Genomic DNA, 21,157 nt, shown 5'->3' on the forward strand with positions numbered 1-21,157 from the left:
TTCTGACCATCCTGCAATTGAACACAGAGGAGCCTCTCCCACTTCCGCTGTTCCCAGACTTGCTCTCCCAAGGGAAATTCCTACACCCGTCACCAGAGCGATTACACCTGACGGCTTGGAAACTGAAAGGGAAAGGTTGCTAGATCAGGGTTGTTCATTAAGAGTAATATCTACCTTACAACAAGCAAGGAAGAAATCGACAAACAACATATATAATAAGATTTGGGAGAAATTTTCCGCAATAGCCCAACTACAGTCCTGGAACCCCCTTTCTCCATCAGTCTCTCAGGTGTTAGAATTTCTACAACTAGGTCTAGAGAAAGGATTAAGGTCAAGCACCTTAAAAGTTCACGTCTCTGCCATATCCGCAATCACAGGAATCAAGTGGGCTTTAAATCCCCTCATCATTCAGTTTCAGAAGGCATGCCTAAAAATAAGGCCTCCCAGAAAACCAACTTTTCCGACCTGGGACCTGTCGATCGTTCTGGAAGCTTTAACAAAAGAACCTTTCTCGCCGGTGGGATCAATATCCCTATGGGACTTGACACTAAAACTATCATTTCTAGTTGCAATCACATCGGCCAAGAGGGTCTCCGAGCTGCAAGCTCTATTAATCAAAGAACCACACCTAGTTTTTTTCCCAGACAGGGTCGTACTCAGACCTTCGGAACAGTTCGTGCCAAAGGTAGCATCTAGCTTCCACTTTAATCTGGAGATCAATCTTCCTGTTTTTCTCAACACAGACGGAAATCTGCATCCTCTGGAAGTGAAGTCTGCAATCTCTACCTATCTGGAGGCTGCCGCTCCATTCAGGAAGTCAGAAAACCTCCTGGTCATTCCGCATGGCGCCAAAAAAGGTCAAGCGGCTTCTTCAAGGACAATATCTTCATGGTTGATTATAGTCATCAAGAAAGCATATCTAGTTCAACACCTTCCAATACCGGAAAACCTGAAAGCGCATCCAACGAGGGCAATGGCGGCCTCATGGGCAGCGTACTGTAGAGTATCACCAGAGACTATTTGCAAGGCAGCAACTTGGTCATCAAAAAGCACATTCATGTCACACTATAGAATAGACCCGGCTCAATTAACTACGGTTGAGTTCAGGAGATCAATTATTCAATCAAATTCATCCATATCTTGTACTTGAGTACATAAAAAAACTTCTGAAAGGCCCCCTCCCATGTAGCGAGTTATTTCCCAGTGTGTGTGCTGCCATGATGCGTCACGAAAATGGAAAATTGTATACTCACCTTTCCGTAATTTTCCTTTCCTGACGCATCCCATGGCAGCACACTGAATCCTACCCCTCTAAGGTGATAGTTACTGAGAATGCAACAGTGGACTCCTCTTCAAATCTTATAGCTAACCAGTCCTATCAGGTTGTGGAGGCGGAGTCACAACCCAGTGTGTGTGCTGCCATGGGATGCGTCAGGAAAGGAAAATTACGGAAAGGTGAGTATACAATTTTCCGTTATTTTTCCGTTCTTAAAGTAGAACTATAGGCAACATTTTTCATTTTTTTCACTTTGGATAGAGTAAGGGGGGGGGGGGGTAATAACCCCTGCCAAATTATTTGTTGCTATTTCAGTCGCATTGTGGAGATTTACCTTTACTTCCTGTCCCATAACCAAAACAGGACGTGAGAGGAATTCCCTGCAAGGGAATTCCTTGGGGACCTCCAGGTCACCAGACCTAGTGGCTCCATTGGACAGCCCAAAATTTGGGGTTTTCTTTTACTTTCACTTTTGATGATAATGGTAGACAGGACAAACACAGAGGGGGAATCTCGCTAACTGGGACACAGACAGCAATAAAAATGTAATCCGTGTTCTAATCCCTTTCTAATCTATCCAAAATTAAATTAAAGTTTTGCCTTTACTTGCAGTTTAATTTTTACCTTCTTTATTTTTTTGTTTATCTCTGATAAAAAACGTGCACTTATTGTAGGTCCTTTTTGGCTCACTTTAGAGAGTGCAAAAACATATTGAATCACGGAGGTCAATTTTCTAAAGGAGTTTGTTGAAAACTATATTTTCACTTTCCTTTTTTATTTTTATTTCCTTCCACCAAAATTGCTTGAATGCCTCCTAGAGATCTATCATCTTCTGCCGGCAGAACACAAGGATTAGTGTTTGCTGGCACTAATCGTTTGGGACAAAAGTGTCAGGCTGGTTGTACGTAAGTTAAATCGATCGGCTTGTGTAAAACCAGGGTGCCCATACATGGATTCAAATTTGTCCAGAGCCTGCTGAACCGGCAGGCTTTTTGATCCATTTATGGCTGGCTTTAGTTTAGTAAATGCATTGAAACTGTGCTGACTTCAATCATCCAATTACATGCAAGCAAAAATCCTTTCTTTCTTTAATTTTCTTTGCACATGATTGGGTATAAATGTATAAAATGTCCCTTATTCAAATGTTGCAAAATAAGCTTGCAGTAGTAGCTCTTAGTAAATATATCAAAATTTGACTTTCTGATATGTGAAAGTCTATATAGATGTATTGATAATACAAACTTTACTTTGAGATAAGAAAAAAATACATTGTAAATGCACACTTACTGTATTTATCTAATTATTTTACCTATATACTAAATAACATTCAACAAACTCCTGTTTTTCAGACTCTCTTTTTCCTGAGATTTCAGGATTGGTTGCATCCATCAGCATAAATGTCCTACTCCCAATAATATTAATAGTAATTTTATATGTAAGAGATGCCTTACACCAAAGGAAACGTAAAAAGGGTAAGTAGTTACTAAAAATTATTTTATCACCGAAAGCTGATGGTAAATACTGTATATTCAATTAATAGAGAAGACAAAGGTATTCAGAAATTTGTGTAGCCAGGAGCTGGCTAATATTGCCTGCAGTTCCAGGAGACACTCTGCAGCATTGCTTCAGTAAGTTCCTCTAGACTTCAGCTAAGACTGTGTCATTACATCATGCCAGCAGAGTAATTAACACCAGAGAGTAAAGTAAGGAATCTTGGGAACTGTAGTCCCAGGACTCAGGTTTCACACTCAGGCTGGACTGTAATGGACTACACGTACCAACTGTCTGGAGTAGGAGAATAGAACAGAATGTTGGGAGAGGTAATATAAAGCCTGTGTTGGGCCCGGATTGCTCTCTTGGGACCCCAGCCTGGATCTGAAAGCAAGTGACTCAGCCACAGCACCATCTGTCACTAAGTCGCGTACTGTACTAGAGAGAGTCATCACATGTGTGTATAGGGGCATCCACTGCCAGCTTCTTCTGGTCATCTAGTGGCAGCCTGGAGGCTGCTTTTATCACGTCCATGCCAGATCCGGCTGGGCCATGGCATGGTGCAACACAAGGTCAAGCGTGATCCCTTGAGCTAGGACCTTGCGGGAGTTTGCTGCAGAGCTTTTACACCTTTCTTCAAAACCACAAGTCACAGGGATTGATGAGCAGCAGGCACTTTCCCGCCTTCTTATGACAAAGGACACTGCATGCAGACAATGTTGTCTTTCTCTTTGCCTACACCTGTAGATCTCTGTGCTACACTCACTCACTGCCAAGCAGTGACAGTGTTTATCTTGCTTCACGATACCACAGGCACACTTTGCATCCCCTGTTTACCAGGACACATCAGCCTAATTTACTTCACTCTGCTTATTAGGATATCTCCAGTATATCACCACAGAGCTAGCCGAAGACTCAAGCTTTCTTTATTTCAAAGGAATACCTTACCCCTCTGGTGCCATAAAGGCCCTACTTTCATCTAGGACTCTATTTATTATGTAAGCAGGTTAAAAGAGAAGATTTTTTTTCCTGATTAATACTTACCTACGTGGATGTAGCATCAGTTAGATGCTGCATCTGTGCCCTGGCACCTCTACACTGATAACTGAGCAATCGAACATCTCCGATTGCTTGGTCTTCACAGCTCCCTCCCTCATTGGAGCGCTGAGCTGTGGAGGGGGCAAAGGGGCCATCTCAGGCTCTCAGCGGCTCGCTGAGAGGCTGAGTCAGGTGTCAGTCCAGGCACCTGGCGAATCCAGACTCCCATTGTCAGGATGAAGAGGTGCCTGGACTGACACTGGTGATGCCGGCAGAGAGCGGACTTCAGTCCACTCTGCCGAAAACGGGTCACAGGAGTGCAAAACCAATTGCAAGCAAGCAAAAAGCAAGCCTGTGTCAACTGTCATTCACACCAGAACCTAGTGCAGGAAACCCGCGTTCCGTGAGTGTTTTCTGTACTACATTCAAAATGCACTGCAAGTGGGATCTACAGTTGTTGTCATTGTTAGATTAATGACACCCCAAATGCTGGTCGAAAATGCAGTGCTTTTCCTACACCCGATCACATGGTACAGCTCACAGCTGTTTTCAAATTGTGGCAGCTGGGTGCAGGGAGAGGGTCCTCTGCCTGCCACAGAGAGGGGAGCACTAGCAGCGGGAGATGTGTGGATAGGAGCATCTTATATGTTACACCCTAAATATGGGTGCAACATGTAACATGCCCCTAAAGGTGAACTCATCCTGAGCAGATTTTTGGTTGATTTAAAAAAAAAGGCTAAAAAGCTGTCCAATGTATCATTGCACAACCAGTACAACATTTCCTCACCTCTTGAATTGTGTAGCCTTGTTGATGCAAGCTCAAAAATTGCACATAGAGAATCAGGGTACAGTGGTATTATATAACATTTCAGTATTAAAAATAATAGTGGATTTTTCTTTTCCTTTCAGAAAAATCACAATATGGTAAGGCCAAATATTTTTTTTTTTACGTTTAATAGAAAAAAAGAGCATGTTTATTTAAAATATAGTTACTGGTAGTTTACAATTATTTTCATAATGCCAGCATTGCATTGGGTTGAGCAAGCTAAGACTTGTGGTGCAAGTCATTTAGGATGGTTTCTGCCTCTTCTGTAGTAATCATTTAGGTACCAGTAACTGAAAGTGATGGATGGGAAGAAGGAATGTGATTTTTTTTTTTTGAGTACATGGCGTTGGTAAAGACAAAAACTAGGATACTAGGATATTAATACTAAACAGAGTATTATGCGAATAAGGTTTAAGAACTAGATTTTTTTTCAAATGCTTTTTTTAAGAATTGCAGTATCCAACATGTCACATGAATAATGGCAGCATAAACCATTCAATCTGTTATATACAGGACATCATTAGGTAACAATACAAGCCACCTGATATAAAAAAAGGAGAATTATGCCATTGGTAGGGATCCGATATATGAACAGGGTAAAACTCCGTACAATAGAGTAGACATAAACTTAGACTGAAACACCAAAACCATGGTATCACTCATATCTTTGTTTCCATTTGCAAAGTGGTCCATAAGGTTTTATGGTTAATGCATGAAAAAATATGGGAGAGGACGGAGAAAAAAGAGGGGACAATGGGAAAAAAGAGGGGGTGGGGGATGTTGGATTAAATAGGGGGATTCAGGGTGGGCCAAGAATGGCATAATACAAAAAGAAAATGGAGCAAAGGGCGGGAGCCAAGGTAGAAGCTCACTGTCCGCAAGATCCTCAAAGAGTCTTACCCCCCTTAGAATAGATAAACATATTCCAGCGAAGCCAGGTTTTGGAATGCAGCTCGTGTTTTCTTGAGTGGAAAGCACAAGGTCCACCATCTGGTTTAACTCTTCTACTCTATTAAGCCAAATCTTGATGGAATGGGGTTGTGGGTCTTTCCATCTAAGAGCAATGTATGGCTTGGCTGTGTTAAGAAGATGGCATAGGATGGATTTCTTTTAAGTTTTTGTCAGAATGTCTGAGAAATGCAGAAAGAAAAAAGAGGATCTTCTGGAATCTGATAGTCGGTGCATTTTTTGTGATATTCTGTGCACCTAGTTTCAGAAATGATTGAGCTTGGGGCAGGACCAAAATATATGCAGCAGCATCCCCTGTTCATCAAGGCATCTCCATCAGCAGTAGTAGTCGGGAAATATTTGTGTAGAACAGATGAAGTATGAGGACGATCTCCGCTGCTCCTTGCCGACCTTAGTCTGGGACATTGCAATCCACCGGCGCCACCAGACGGAACTGCACACCGCTAAAGCATCACCTTCTCTGGAGCCAGATCGCCTACTACATTGCCCACCCGGACTTCACCATTAAGATGTGCCCGTTTTTTAATTAACACAGAGTGAGTGCATTTGACTACAATCAATAAAATGTGTGTTATATTACTACACTTAGGTTGGCTCAGCTTGTTTCTCCTTTTTGTTTTTCTCCTCAAGGTCGCTTCTGCCTTTCAGCATGCTGCCTCCTGCCCCGTGCTATCAATTTTAATTACATCAAGTCTCATAATAACTGATCACTGACCTATTGCTGCCATTTTTTAACAGTATCCCATCCGTGGACATTTTTTAACCCCCTCCCATTTTTTAAAATACATCTATGCACTAAGTGGTTGTCTATATCGCACAAAAATTGCTGTTCTTTTCAGATGAAGTATGATATCATCTGGTTAGAATCTTGAAATTATGCTCCTGTAGTTGACTAAGATAATTCCAAGGCAAATCGGACGATATTTCTCTTTTGATCTGCTGTGAGGTTTTTTACCTAAATCAGTCTCCCATTTGTGGCGGTAACAGGAAATACATTTTAGATAGAGTGTGAAGTAAGGTCAGTGCAAAATTTGGTGGTGGACTGAACACGATTTTTCTCAGTTTGGATTCCATGAACATTATGTTTTATTTTTAGAGGTTTCTTATTTACAGCCTCACGTCAATCATTTTTGGTGTTCTACACACGGACTTATTGTTTATACACTGGGTGTTGATGCTTTATATATTTCTCGCATTTATAAGTTATGTTATGTATTCTTATCATATGTAGTGAAACACAGTAGTGAGATTTTGGATTTGGAACATTAACACATATGTGCTCTGCATTACGTATACATATATATAGGGTTGTTGTACCCTGTATAGTGTATATCTTAATATTACTGCATAAGTAGTTGGTTACATTTGTGTTTGTTTAAGCGCGGCTTATGATTTTTCGTTTACCTATTTTGCTTGTATGTGATACAGTGAAGCCACAGCTGAACATTTTTCAAAGAAATTCACAATTATTTTACACACTTCACAATTTTTCACCTTAGCGCAGTTTGTTTCCTCTTTTTTTATATACCAATTTTTTTTCATACATTCAGTTTCGGGTGTTGCAGCTACATCAGACTCCAATATATGTGTCATCCTATGCTAAAGCATGGCATGCATGCCTAAAATTTATTTGACAATCATTTTAGATGGAATACATGCTTTTGGAAATAAGTTATACCGTAATTATAAATACATTTTTTGTTTTACTTGTGTGTGGTCAGATGAACAAGTTCCAGCATTTTTTTTACTTACCTTCCATTGTGTTAATGCACGTTTTTAAAATATGGCGACTTCACATTTTTTATTGTTACTTTAACTGCTTTATTATATCAGTCATTTTGTCTTAGACTTGCTGTATCCATTGTTTAACTCAATGTTTTTATCTTGCCCATAGAATTTTTGAAAGCCCTACAAAATACAGGTATGAAATCATATTTCTATTAGATTCAAAATAGTATAAAATTGTTACACCACAACACCAACTGGCAAACTGGCACCCTCCTTATTAAAAAAAAATCACACACACACACAGAAATATGGGCTCTTTGATGGAGCACTGTATTTTCCATAAAAATGCCATCTGATTGGGACAGTCCATAATGTCTGAAGAAAATGACTCTCCATAAAGGAAATCATTCAGTGCTAGTGAGACGTTAACCTGCCCTGGTTCAATTTATGGGGAGTTTAGTGGATCCAGTTTGAAATTCTGAGAATCCAAACTTAGCAGCCGAATCCAATTGAATTATAAGGTGGGGCAATTCTTGTGTGTAAATTCTAGTAATTTTTAGGGCTAATAGGTAAGCTAATTAAAAAAATGGACAACACAGCTTTATCAGGGTTTGTTTGTTTTCTTTGTTGTAGTGACACACTTGTTTTTATGGTAAAAATCCTCCTTTAACTGGTAAATAAAAATTAAACAGCAGTTCATAGAGGCTGTTTCTGTTCTTGTTATTGAAAAACTATTTTGCCACTGGGCAGTTTCTATCAAACTATTATTAAGAAGTAGGAGACTGCAGATAATAAAGAAGTGTAAAAATTGACTGGTGGCCGGGCATATTTTAAGGATAAGATCACTTTAAAAAAATAATACATGCACATTTGTTGCAGGTAAGAAATTTGCATTTTATTTATTTGGAGAATGTAAAGCATTGTACCAGTGATCAGCAACTGTCTGGTGCTATGCAGGTCTCCTGAAGACTTGTCATTGTATCTGTGTAGACAAAGTAGAAAAAATAGCTGCACACCAACACCCGTCCAACAGGTTTATTGAACAACTGCCACCAGGACTATGACATTGGACCAAAGGGTGGAGATGTTTCACACATACATTGTGCTTCTTCAAACCCAAAGGGAGACTGACCTACCAAACTTCTAAATATAGGACATTCTCACATCACGCAGGTGTAGGGTGCTATGATCAGCTCTCCCCATGTCTTGATAAGCAAAACTAAAAATAAGGCGAGTGCATATGCAAAACCAAAGTGACCAATTATATTAAAAACTGACACCACAGAAAAAGTAAATACAAAGATAAACGAAAATATGTACATCCTGTACCGGGAAGCAGATACACTGATAAGAAGGATCCATCAACTACCACGGCTCTCCACAGCGCAGTGATAGCTTACTGAGAACTACAAGCTGACCTCTGCAAAGGATGTTGGGACTTGTAGTTCATTCACACACATAGCTGCGTGTATGAGTGACATGGCCGCTTGGGCAGAGTCCTGCATGGCTGTGCTGATTTCAAAAACCTGACAACTAGTACAAGGAACTTCTCCCCTCACTACTGTCATGGGGGGGGGGGGGGGGGGGATTGTGCAGCAACTGGAACATAGGGAACATGTTACATGTAAAAGTGTGTGGAACACAAAACATGTTCCCAAAGGTAAACTTATCCTTTAACGAACAAGACTAATGTACTATAGAAATGGGGCACAGGCAGGTGTTTTTATTCATTGATTAGGAGACAGCAGATAATAAAGCAATGTAAAACTAGCCAGTAGACAAAAATAGCAAAGTGTGCAGACAAAAGCCGGCTGGTTGCCGGAAATAAAATCACTTGATTCTCCCATCAAGAGTGTTGATGGGGAAAACCATCCTGCAGAGTCATTGTATTCTCCCTGCGGGAAGGGAGTAAAAATCAAGAATTAAGAGATATAGAATATATTCCGCTACTTGTAGCCAACATCCCAAGATCAGAAAATATCAAAAGTTTTCCCCTCAAGAAGGGCGGGACTTTTTAGGCATAAACTGTAACACTTTACAATAATTTTGTAAAAAAATATATAAAGTATCTTTATTGAAACAAAATAAAAATATTTAAAAAAAACACATTCTTTTTAAATATTCAAAAAATTCACATTAATTTTAAATATTCAACAGAACATTAGTTCCTTCATACAATCATATTGTTGAATGTATGTATGTTTTATAATTATTTTTCCAAGGGCATAATGTTGTCGAACTAAGTTGTTACAAGCATGTGCATTTGGAAGGTACAAGACACTTGAACGGATGAACACTGTGCATTCAATGTAGCCTACGCGTTACGGAGTCTTACTATGCTCCTTCTTCAGGGATAATTAATTTATGCACATTTGTTTTGGAAAAAAGCAATCTAAAAAACTTTCCCACGGTGTCTTTCCTAGGGTTAGATTTACGGTTCTGGATAGAATACACCCTAATGAGAGAGGGGGAGATTGGAATAAGACTTTATTGCAAAGTCTTGTACCTTCCAAATGCACATGCTTGTAACGACTTAGTGCGACAACATTATGCCTTTGGAAAAATAATTATAAAACATACATACTGTTTCAACAATATGATTGCAGGAAGGAACTAATGTTCTGTACTTTTTTGAATATTTAAAATTAATGTTTTTTAACAGCGCACCTCATCCCAGTTGTATCAAATGTGGGGAAGAAGAGAAAGAGGTAGGTGGGATTATTGCGGTGCTGATAAAGATGAAAGAGTTGTATAGTATAAAAGTAAAAAGAAATTTTATTAAATATAGTAAAAACAGCCACAATGATAAGGTAAATTCAAAATTTTGAAGCTACAAATGTTGATATCCATACAAACAATGATCACAATCCATCAATTAGTTTAAATGAAGGGGTTCTTGGCTATTCAGATGGAATCCCGACATGTTTCGCCTACAGAGAGGCTTCTTCAGGGGAGCCAATAATTGATAGGAGATAATTAAAAAAAAAAAAGATTCACTGTAAACAGAATACAACAAAATTAGTGGATCCGATCATAGTGGTAAAACGCAGCCCAAACTTTAAAAGCGCCTACTGATCGCAAAGAGTTAATGGGCTAAAGAAGCCAGGGATATATATCATTATGGTGATAAACAATTATACCTACCAATCTCCGAATACGGGCCCCGCCTGCACACTAAAGTGAAGACGCCTTTAAAGCGTGGAGAGCACACCAGTCCCTGAAACCCCCAAAAGGTGACTGCAGGAGACAAATGGAACAGACAAAAAGTCCACTTTCATTAGACATCATGGGGCCAGGGAGGGCTCCCGTGGGCGGTTTCATTAATTAAAAAAAGAAAAGTTTGTTTCAATATAATATATAGTTAGACAATAAGGGAAACCTACCTGAACAATTTGATGTTGAGTGTATCTCAAAAGGGGAACTAAAGTCTACAGGTAAGCGGGTCCTTAAGATGATCTAATGCCTTAGTGATGACCTGGGTTATAATTAAACAGATCAAAGATTTCTTAGAATGAGGCCAATGGGTAGGTGGCAAGGTAGGTAGATAGGGTGTATTAATAGAGAAAATGGGTGCACTATAGTTTAAGATAGCATTATGCTCAAATTATTTAAATAAGTCACTAAAAAAACGCTTACCATAAACAGGAATGAGCAGAGGCAAATGTTGCTATGCTCCACTGAAATAGATATGGAATCGCTCTTAAGCAGAGGGCTGCAACAAGTGGACCAATCAGCCAGCATGTGCAGCACCTAAGGAAATTGATCTGGAATATAAGAAGCAAAAGATAAGACAAACGAACCCCAGTAAACATAGGGATAGAGGACTAGATGTGACTGAAAAATAGGAGAAGGAACATGGGCTGTGTGGACAGGCCATGTACTTCTCAAAGGACTAACCTTCACAGCGAGATCACCGCTATCGTGTCCTGCAGGGCCGACACACCTGCATAGTGGGTGTGCCTTTTATCTCCCACACATCCGGCGTCGCATCAGTGACGCCGGGTGTGAGCGGACGATAGATGCAGGACTGCGCATGCGTCCCGGGTGGATGAGCCTACAGTCCCCACAATGCACTGCGGCGGCGTCTCCGTAACCACGGAGACTTAAACGCCGCCTCAGGCAAGTGTGGGGACCGTGGAAAAGGCAGTGTAGAGGTTCAAAGAACCTACCAAAACACTGCCGATCAATGACCACAACGGGGTGCATTGTGCTGGTAAGGCGGTCCGCATATTCATAGGTCGAGCTTCCACATAGCTCGACCCGTGCGTCCATACAGGCACCAATGACGGAGATAGAGGGAACCGGTGCGCTCTCACGAAGGAGTCTCCACCAGGGGGACGGGCTTAAGAGGAAGAAAAAAATAATATGACAGAACTGATTGCAGCAGATGTGCAAAATAAAAGCTCACTGCTTGAATGGCTATTCAATGAATATTTATGAGATAAGTAAGCGAGCAGAAAAAAGGGGCTATGTTCATTGGCCGAATCCACAGAAGTACAAAAGCTAGTCAAAAATCTATCAAGCATATACAGAGATAAATACATTATTTAGATTTTTTTTCTGTCTATAGTTGCGTTTCATCCTAATCTAAATAATGTATTTATCTCTGTATATGCTTGATAGATTTTTATTGCAAAAGATACTTTTGTATGTTCTACACCATTATTGTATTTCTATTTTACGTTTGTACTAGCTTTTGTACTATCATTTTGTACTATCATTGTGGCTGTTTTTACTATATTTAATAAAATTTATTTTTACTTTTATACTATACAACTCTTTCATCTTTATCAGCACCGCAATAATCCCACCTACCTCTTTCTCTTCTTCCCCACAATGTTTTTTTTTTATTTTGTTTCAATAAAGATACTTTATATATTTTTTACAAAATTATTGTAACGTGTTACAGTTTATGCCTAAAAAGTCCCACCCTTCTTGAGGGGAATTCTTTTGATATTTCCTGCAGGAAGGGGGGGGGGGGGGCAGGGAGCTGTCCTAGCCAGGAGAACACACTGATTATTGCTAGAGGCTATAGCCACTGGCAATAATCGCATCCTAGAAATTCAACATACTGGTTATACCCAAGTTGATCCATCCTTGGGTACAACCAGCATGGCAGATTTCTAGGATTCTAGGATGTAATTATCACAAACAGCCTGCCATACATGGTTTGAATCCTTGCTGAACCGGCCAAGATTCAAACTGTCTATGGCCAGCTTAAGTGTATAAACATTTATTAAGGGAAGACAATTTGTAACCTCCATGAGGTTGGGGGGTGGAGGTTCTGACGCTATGGCCCTCTGACACCATAGCTCTCTGAGCCCTTTTTATAGTGAGGGGTAGTTTATTCAAGGACCTTATTATTGGTCATTCTTAGCCTGCTGGCCATGATTCAAAGACTATGAAAAGCATTATGGGTTGCGCATTTGGTGTGGCTGGTGTGCCTGGGCACACCTTTATTACCCCATGCAATGCTGATTCCCTTTGCTGCCCACTGGGTACATGGTATGCTGTATTATTTGCAGCTTCCTAATTCTTAAATTGAACTTTCTGCTTGTGTCCTGTAGTACATTTTGGCCTAGTCTTTCTGATTAACACTGTCCTGCTCCTGATAGATTTTTACACATCTTTATAATCTAAGGTCTTTAAAGTGATATTAAAGGTAGATTTTTTTTCTTATGTAGCACTACCCCTGAAGGAGCTGCTGGTTAGATTTGGGCTTACCGTTACCTTCTGTTCTCCTCGTTTCACGTCTAGGGGTGTCCTGTGGTAAATGGCCCAGTAACTCGAGAGACTGACAACAGATCCACTTGAATGGATTTTATTTGCAAAATGTAGACAATGAAACAGTCTCTTCACTTGGGATCAGAGGGTTGGAAAGGAAATTCAGGTACTTTTAGTGTCAAAGTCAAAATGTTGAAGAACTTGCTTACTTTGATTGCATCCAGAGAATAGCCATTCTCAACTGGAGATTCAGTCAAATTGGACAGTCCTCCTCTCACAAGCCCTAGCAGCCAATGAGGTGCTTACTCAGGAACAAGTATCTGCCACAGACATTGTAGAATATACAAGATATGTCTCTGCCACAGGCGTTGTTGTAGAACACGTAGGGGAACTAAACTTGAAGAACACTCATGTGATACCTGGATATTTCAGCCAGCTTGGCGATATCCACGAGACCGGATTCTCTTGGGTACTCCAGCTCCTCCATGCTTTTACTAAGAAACCAACCTATACTTGGCCTTCTTCTGAAGAGTCCTCCTCTGGATAGCGTGAAGTCACTGGGTCTCTCCCAAACAAGAGACGGCACCCAAACACCTCAGAATCCTCCTTTAGTTTCCTTGCCTCGGGCTAGCCAGCCCCGAGACATCAAAATCGGGTGGATCCATACCCCAGGACATAGCCTTCCTGGGGGCTGGTCAGGAGGACCAGGACCATGAAGTCAGTACATCATTCTGGACCGGAACCCCGAACCACGTGACGTCTGCATCTTAAATACCCTCTCCCAGAAAGCACCTAACCAGACCATAGTTCCATGACTGCCATGCCTGCCAGTGCCCCCCTGTGGCCAGCCTGAACATCTCATAGTCCAGTCAGACTGATGCTGAAGTCCAAATTTAGACAATTATACCTGAACCAAACTGCAGTTCAGGCATAACTTTAACTTTGAAAAACACATAGTGCGTGCTCTTCAGGAGCCGCCACTACACTTAATAAAAATCTTACCTGCTTTGTTGCATACTTACCTGCTCTGTGCAAAACCACTGCACAGAGCAGGTAAGTATGCCAGTGGGTCTCCCACCGGTGCTCCAGGCCTCTTCCTCTTGCTGAGTTCCCCCATAGGAAGCACCCCAGCAGGCTCACTCCCAAGCTACTGCTCTGTGTGTCCATTCACACATGTAGCTCTGCCCAGCCCTGCCCTCGCTCTCTCCTCATTGGCTCACTGGCAAAGGTTAACAGTAGTGGGAGTCAATGACTCCCGCTGCCGTCTGAGCCGATGATGAGGAAGAGACCCAGGAGAGCTGCTGCTCTCATGCACATTGCTGGATCGAGATGGGGCTCAGGTAAATACTGGGGGGCTGCTGCGCACAGAAGGTTTTTTTAGGATGTGTGAAGGCAAAAAACCTTGAGCCTTTACAACAACTTTAGATTCTTAAGGGTTTGATAAAAACTGGCCAGCAGCAGTATAGTTTTGAATTAGTGAGAACAAGAAAAGGCTCAGAGAACTGCTGACCAATTTTTTATCTACTGTTCAAAGTAGGTCTATCACTACTTATCTTTTTTAAAAAGGCCTTTATTACAGGTGGGTTTTACATGCTTTTTCTATGAGTTAGGGTGCTGCTGATGTATGTATGTATGTATGCAAAGCTAATTAAAAAAAAAAAAACACACATATAAACAAATATTCTATGCCGCTGTCACTAAGGTTATCTGTAAAAAAAATTGTACAGTTCTGTAACAAAACATACAACTTTAAAATCAAACTAAAATAAAATCTGATAGTGTGTGTGGGGCTTTAGAGAGATTCTATTATTTTTGTCCTGGTGACCATGACCACAGAATGTGAAAGAAAATCCCAAATTCTGAGTGGTCACCAGGACAGTAATAGGGAGAACCTCTTCTAATGGGGAGACTAGTTCTGTTGATGCTTGTGACTACCAGGTATTTTCTTCACTTTGGAAGGGGTTCCTTTAACTCTCTATTGTGGCTATGGAACAAGTACTCAAAGGAAATCTAACCAATGGGACAGAGATGACAAAAGAATCTGACAGGGGGTATAACCTGAAATATTAAAACTTAAAAAAAAAAACACTTTTGCCTTCAGTTCTACTTTAATGCATGTCATTTGTCTGTAATTTTCATTACAATTGTAACTTAAAGAATTTATGTTTTTTTTTCCATGTCACACTTGAAAAGGACCCTCTCCTTAGTATATGAAATGTATTATAGAAAGTGGATGTCAGAGGAGAATAATAATGACATAAGTATTCACAGCCTTTGCTCAATAATTTGTTGAAGAGCCTTTGGCACCAATTGCAGCCTCAGGTCTTTTTGATTATGATGCTACAAGCTTGGCACACCCATTTTGGGCAGTTTCTTCCATTCTTCTTTGCAGGACCTCTCAAGCTCCATCAGGTTGGATGGGGAGCGTCGGTGCACACTGAATTTCAGATCTCTCTAGAGATGTTCAGTTGGGTTCAAGTCTAGGTTCTGACAGGGCCACTCAAGGACATTTACAGAGTTGTCCCATAGCCACTGCTTTGTTATCTTGGCTGTGTACTTAGGGTCGCTGTCCTGTTGGAAGATGAACCTTCGCCCCAGTCTGAGCTCCAGAGCACTCTGGAGTAGGTTTTATTCAAGGATGTCTCTGTACATTGCTGCATTTATCTTTCCTTCCTTAGTCTTCGAGCTCCCATAAAAATATCCCTGCCACCACCATGCTTCATTGTAGGGATGGTATTGGTCAAGCGATGAACAGTGCCTGGTTTCCACCAGGCTGTCATGTGTCTTTTACTAAGAAGTGGCTTCTGTCTGGGAACTCTACCATACAAGCCTGATTGGTGGGGTGCTGCAGAGATGATTGTTCTTCTGGAAGGTTCTCCTCTCTCCACAGAGAAATGCTGGAGCTCCATCAGAGTGACCATCGGGTTCTTGGTCACCTCCTTGACTAAGGCCCTTCTCCCCCAATTACACAGTTTGGCCAGTTGGCCTGCTCTAGGAAGAGTCCTGGTGCTTCCAAACTTCTTACATTCATGGATTATGGAGCCCTTCAATGCTGTAGACATTTTCTGTACACTTCCTCAGATCTGTGCCTCGAACTGTAGGTCCTTATATAGACAGGTGTGTGCCTTTCCAAATCATGTCCAGTCAACTGAATTTACCATAGGTGGACTCCAATCAAGTTGTAGAAACATCTCAAGGATGATCAGTGGAAACAGGATACACCTGAGCTCAATTTTGAGCGTCACAGCAAGGGCTGTAAATACTTATGTACAGGTGATTTTTTTTTCGTTCTTTATTTTAATAAATTTGCAAAGATTTCATACAAACTTCTTTCACATTGTCATTATGGGGTATTGTTTGTAGATTTTTGAGGAAAATAATGACTTTAATCCAGTTTGTAATACGGCTGTAAAGTAAAATGTGGAAAAAGTGAAGTGCTGTGAATACTTTCCGGATGTACTGTATACTGGAATTTATACAGCTTTTAATTTCTGATGAATGATCACATTTCTTGTGGTAAAGTGAGAAGCTAAAATGCCAGGGCATTACACCCCCCCTCCAATTACCCATTTTTGGAAAGTAGACACCCCAAGAAATTTTCTGAGAGCCCATTAAATATTACATTTTTTGTCACAAGTTTTTGAAAAATTGCGAAATAGTTGTTGTTTTCTTTTTTTAACACAAAGTTGTCAATTAAATGATATATTGCGCACACATGCCATGGTAATATGTATAATTACACCCCAAAATACATTCTGCTGCTTCTCCTTAATATGGGGATACCACACGTGTGAGAGTTTTTGGGAGCCTAGCTGCGTACCGGTGCCGAAAACCAATCACCACCTTCAGGATTTCGAAGGGCATACATTTCACTTCCTCACTACCTATCACAATTTCGGAGGCCCTGAAATGCCAAGATAGCACAACCCCCCCCCCCCCCCCCCTTCCCCGTAGGTAGTCAGGAAGTATAATGAGGAAATAACTCCCTTTAAAAGCCTGAAGGTGCATATTGGATTTCGGGGGCCTGTATGCAGCTAGACTGCCCAAAAGTCTCTCACATGTGGTATCCTCTTACTCAGGAGAAGTAGCAGAATGTATTTTGGGGTGTATTTTCACATATACCCATGGTATGTGTGGGTAATATAATCATTTAAGTTTCAACTTTGTGTAAAAAAAAAAAAAAAAAAATTCCAGAAATTTCAGGCAAAAAATAAAATACTCCATTTCTACTTTCCAAAAAGGTTGTTTGGCGGGTGTTTGAACTATCTGGGCATTTTATGCCCAACATTAGAAGCTTACGCCACACATCACCCACTCTTCTAACCACTTGAAGACCAAGCCTTTTCTGACACACTTTGTTTACATTAAAAAAATATATGTTTTTGCTAGAAAATTATTTGAACCCCCAAACATTATATAGGCACTACAGAATACAATGGTGGGTATTGCAATTTTTTTGTCACACAGTATTTGCGCAGAAATTTTTCAAACGTAAATTATTTGGAAAAAATACACTTTTTTAAATTTTATTGCATAAAAACACAATATATTGCCCAATTGTTTGGTAAAATATAAAAGATAATCTTATGCAAAGTAAATAGATACCAAAAAATTGCATCCATAAAAATTGCGCACACTTGCAGTGGCGACAAACTATGTACATTTTTAAAAGCTTTTAAAAGCCTTAACAGGTTACCATTCAGATTTACCAAGAGGTGAATTGCTAGAATTATTGCCCTCCATTTGAAGTTCACGGTGATACCTCACATGCATGGTGCAATTGCTGTTTATATATGACACAAGACCAATGCTTGAGTTTGCCTTTTCACATGAGCACAGGGAGATAGGGGTGCTTTAATGTTTTTATTTATTTATTTTGCTTTATTTTATTTTTTATACTGTCCTTTTCAATTTTTTTAATTACTTTTATTGTTGTCACAGGGAATGTAAAAATCCCCTGTGATAGCAAAAGAGAGTGACAGGTACTTTTTTGGGTCTATTGGGATCTGAAAAATTTGGGGCGGTGTGATCAGATGCTTTCTCAATTTAAAAATAGCACTGTTTATATTCGGTAAACCTGAAGTGATGAGATGCTTGCAGATTCCAGTTTCTTAGGCCATAGAGATGATTGTAGCCATTCCGGTCTTCGATCAGCTCTATGGTCAGCTGACGAAACCACCTGCTGCATTCTCGGGTTCCCAGTGGCACAAGGAGTGTCTGAGAAAATCATGGAAGGCGGCGTGGGGGGGGGGAGTCCCCTCCCACTGCTTGTAAAAGCAATCTGCTAGGATCACTTTTACATGAAAGCCGACCTCCAGCTGAAAGAAACAATACCAAAATGATGCCTACATCTGCTAGCCTCATCCCTGTGTAACTACTCAAATTCCAGTAACATACCAGTACGTTGCTGGTCCTTGTTGGGCATATATTTTTTTATTTCATGCAGCCTGAAAGAAAAAAAGAGAACCTAACAGATTCCTCCATTCACATCACATAAAGAGAATATACCGCCCTGCATCCACCCACTTCTAATGATGGGCATGCATGGAATGTTCTTTTTTTGCAGTGGAGAAATCTCATTCTACAGCGCTGCAGGCACTGATGTATGTATTCTGAAAGCACACCCTGTTGCTCTCAGAATAAACAGATAAGTGCTGCAGCTGAATGGCATTCCTGCAAAACAAAGAAAGGTTAACAATAAAACACAGTGACAACAGAACATTACCTCAATAAAACAACAATTTTTTTTTCAATATTGCATTATGTGCCAAACAAAAAAAGTAAAATAAATATATGCCAAAGCATAGGGGTGATCCACCCACTGACCACCCCAACCCCCATGCTTCAGCATATAGGTTCTTCTTTTTTTTTATTGCAGTGGTGAAATCTCTTCCTACAGTGCTGCAATCACTGATGTATGTATTCTGAAAGAACATGCTGCTGCTGCCAAAACAGATCAGCTGAATAACGTTCCTAAAAAAGCAAATAACAGTTAACAATAAAACACAGTACCAACATTAACTCATTTACTTTTTATTAACTTTTTATGTAACTGTAAAAAAACTGTAAACATTTCCGGCTAGGGTCAGTCAAAATGCTATAGCCAGTTTCCTGACTATCTAACATCTTTTGAGACCCTGTGTGAATGTGTGCCCTTGACTATGCCATGCTGTACCCTGTACTAATAATCCACCAGTGTTTGGTAGTAACGGAAACCGTTAGGCCAGGACAGGAGGGACAAAGATAATGGGTGTCATGCCTATATCCGCGTCTACTACAGACACGACATCTTCTTTGGGTCAGGATACCAGGGAGGACATCCAGAAACTGCCTCTCATACAGCCGACTCACTGCATCTGGATTGGAAAATTGGGCCACAGCACCTTCTGGATACAAAAGGACTGTGATAATCTCTTCCTGAAATTTTAGGAAGGATCCACTTCTTCCTGACACTTTGTATAGTACAAAAGGGTTGAACACTGCCAATTGGAATAAATAAACAGACACTTTCTTGTACCAGCGTCTGGCTTTATGAGAAATTAAGTATGGCGCCAACATTTGGTCGTTGAAGCCCACCCCTCCCATGTTAAGGTTGTTTTCTTTGATACAGTGGGGCTTCTCAAAAACACCAGTCGTCATCGTAATTTGGACTGTTGTAGCTGTGTGAATGGAAGACAGGACAAAAACAATCCGTTTTTGTCCTTCCACTTCACTGTAAGCAAATTATTACTTCTTAAGAAGCTCTCATGTCTAAGTTGGGTATTTGCAAGCTATTGGGGGAAGCCCTGGCAATTAGGTCACACAGTGCCACAGTAGCCAATTTTTAGTTCAAAAGGTGTCTAAAAAGTGGCACGCATGTATAAAAATTGTCCATGTACAAGTAGTACGCTTTTCGGAATAAGAGTGACAGCAAGTCCCAAACAATCTTGCCACTGCCCCCTATGTAGTCTAGGCAGTCACGGGGCTCCACATGACTATCTTTTCTCTCGTAAAGCAGGAAACTCCATGTATAGCCTGTTGCCCTCTCACAGAGTTTATATATTTCAACACGATATCTGGCACACTTGCTGGGGAAAAACAGTTTGAAAGCAAGGCGGCCAGAAAAATGAGGGACTCATCTACGCAGGCAACTTGATGGGGCATATACAAGATTGCAAATTTTGGGTTAAAGTAATTTACAAGGGGCCAAATTTTGTGGATCCAATCGTATTCAGAGTCACCCTGAGGACGACAAAGTTCATTGTCATTGAAATGCCCTTATTAGCGTCATATTCTCATATCTACCCCTGGTCATGGCACCAGAGAAGTGAAGTGGAGGAGGAAATAGGATTGGCGCTATACCGTTTTAAAATTTAAAATTTAAAATCAGATACGCAATAAGCATACATTTTTCAGCTTGCTGGATAATAAAATACAATTTTAAAATATGCAATATTAAATGGTGATCTATACTAATACGTGTATATTAATATCTTAAAAACCATACATGTCATTGTAATCATAAATCAATGAGCCATAGATCATTAAAGCAGCATGCAGTTACTAAATGACAATATTAAAGTGCAGAGTGCCAGTGAACAATTAGTGTCAATATCAAAATACACAAAACCAATCGCTAGTGATGTGGAAAAAAGGACCAATAAGGGAAAAAGGTGAAAACCAATAGTATGGATGCAAATTGAAATATAAATAAAAATAAAGTCCGATTATCTGTTTTTCATATCAAATCCTCACTTAGTGCAACTGTGTTTAAAAGTTCGTGCGAAAATAATTGAGATGTGACAGTGAGCTACTGTCACTGAACCTGTTGGGGGGGGGGGGGGTAAACAAAGGTGCTGGCAATTGTTGGCGCTAATCCTGCCAATGCTACGCTTTTGGGGACTATAGTTCTGATCAAAGATATTGATCCATTCAGACACTGTACTAATAATGGAGGTGTACAGTGGGTGAGTGTTACTGGCAATCAAAGGGTTAAATGTGATAATGAATATGTGGAGGGAAATCTGACGCTATCTGAGATTGACACTGATGCCCATGCTATCTGGCATCACCCATGACACTAATACAATGATCAGAAAAATGATCTTCACACTGTACTAATGATA

General features: G+C 40.4%; 1 protein-coding gene across 1 annotated transcript in view; it reads left to right on the forward strand.

The window, feature by feature from the left end:
* The window catches only part of LOC143942247 (butyrophilin subfamily 1 member A1-like), an 86,057-nt gene that overhangs the window by 52,835 nt on the left and 12,065 nt on the right, over positions 1-21,157 (forward strand). Inside the window, exon 5 of the mRNA XM_077463493.1 lies at positions 2,626-2,748. Within this exon, the coding sequence (XP_077319619.1) occupies positions 2,626-2,748 (123 nt within the window). The remainder of the gene's footprint in view (positions 1-2,625; positions 2,749-21,157) is intronic.

This window comes from Lithobates pipiens, unplaced genomic scaffold, assembly GCF_037356315.1.
Source record: "Lithobates pipiens isolate NorthernLeopardFrog02 unplaced genomic scaffold, aLitPip1_a1.2 Scaffold_30, whole genome shotgun sequence".
Taxonomy (NCBI): domain Eukaryota; kingdom Metazoa; phylum Chordata; class Amphibia; order Anura; family Ranidae; genus Lithobates; species Lithobates pipiens.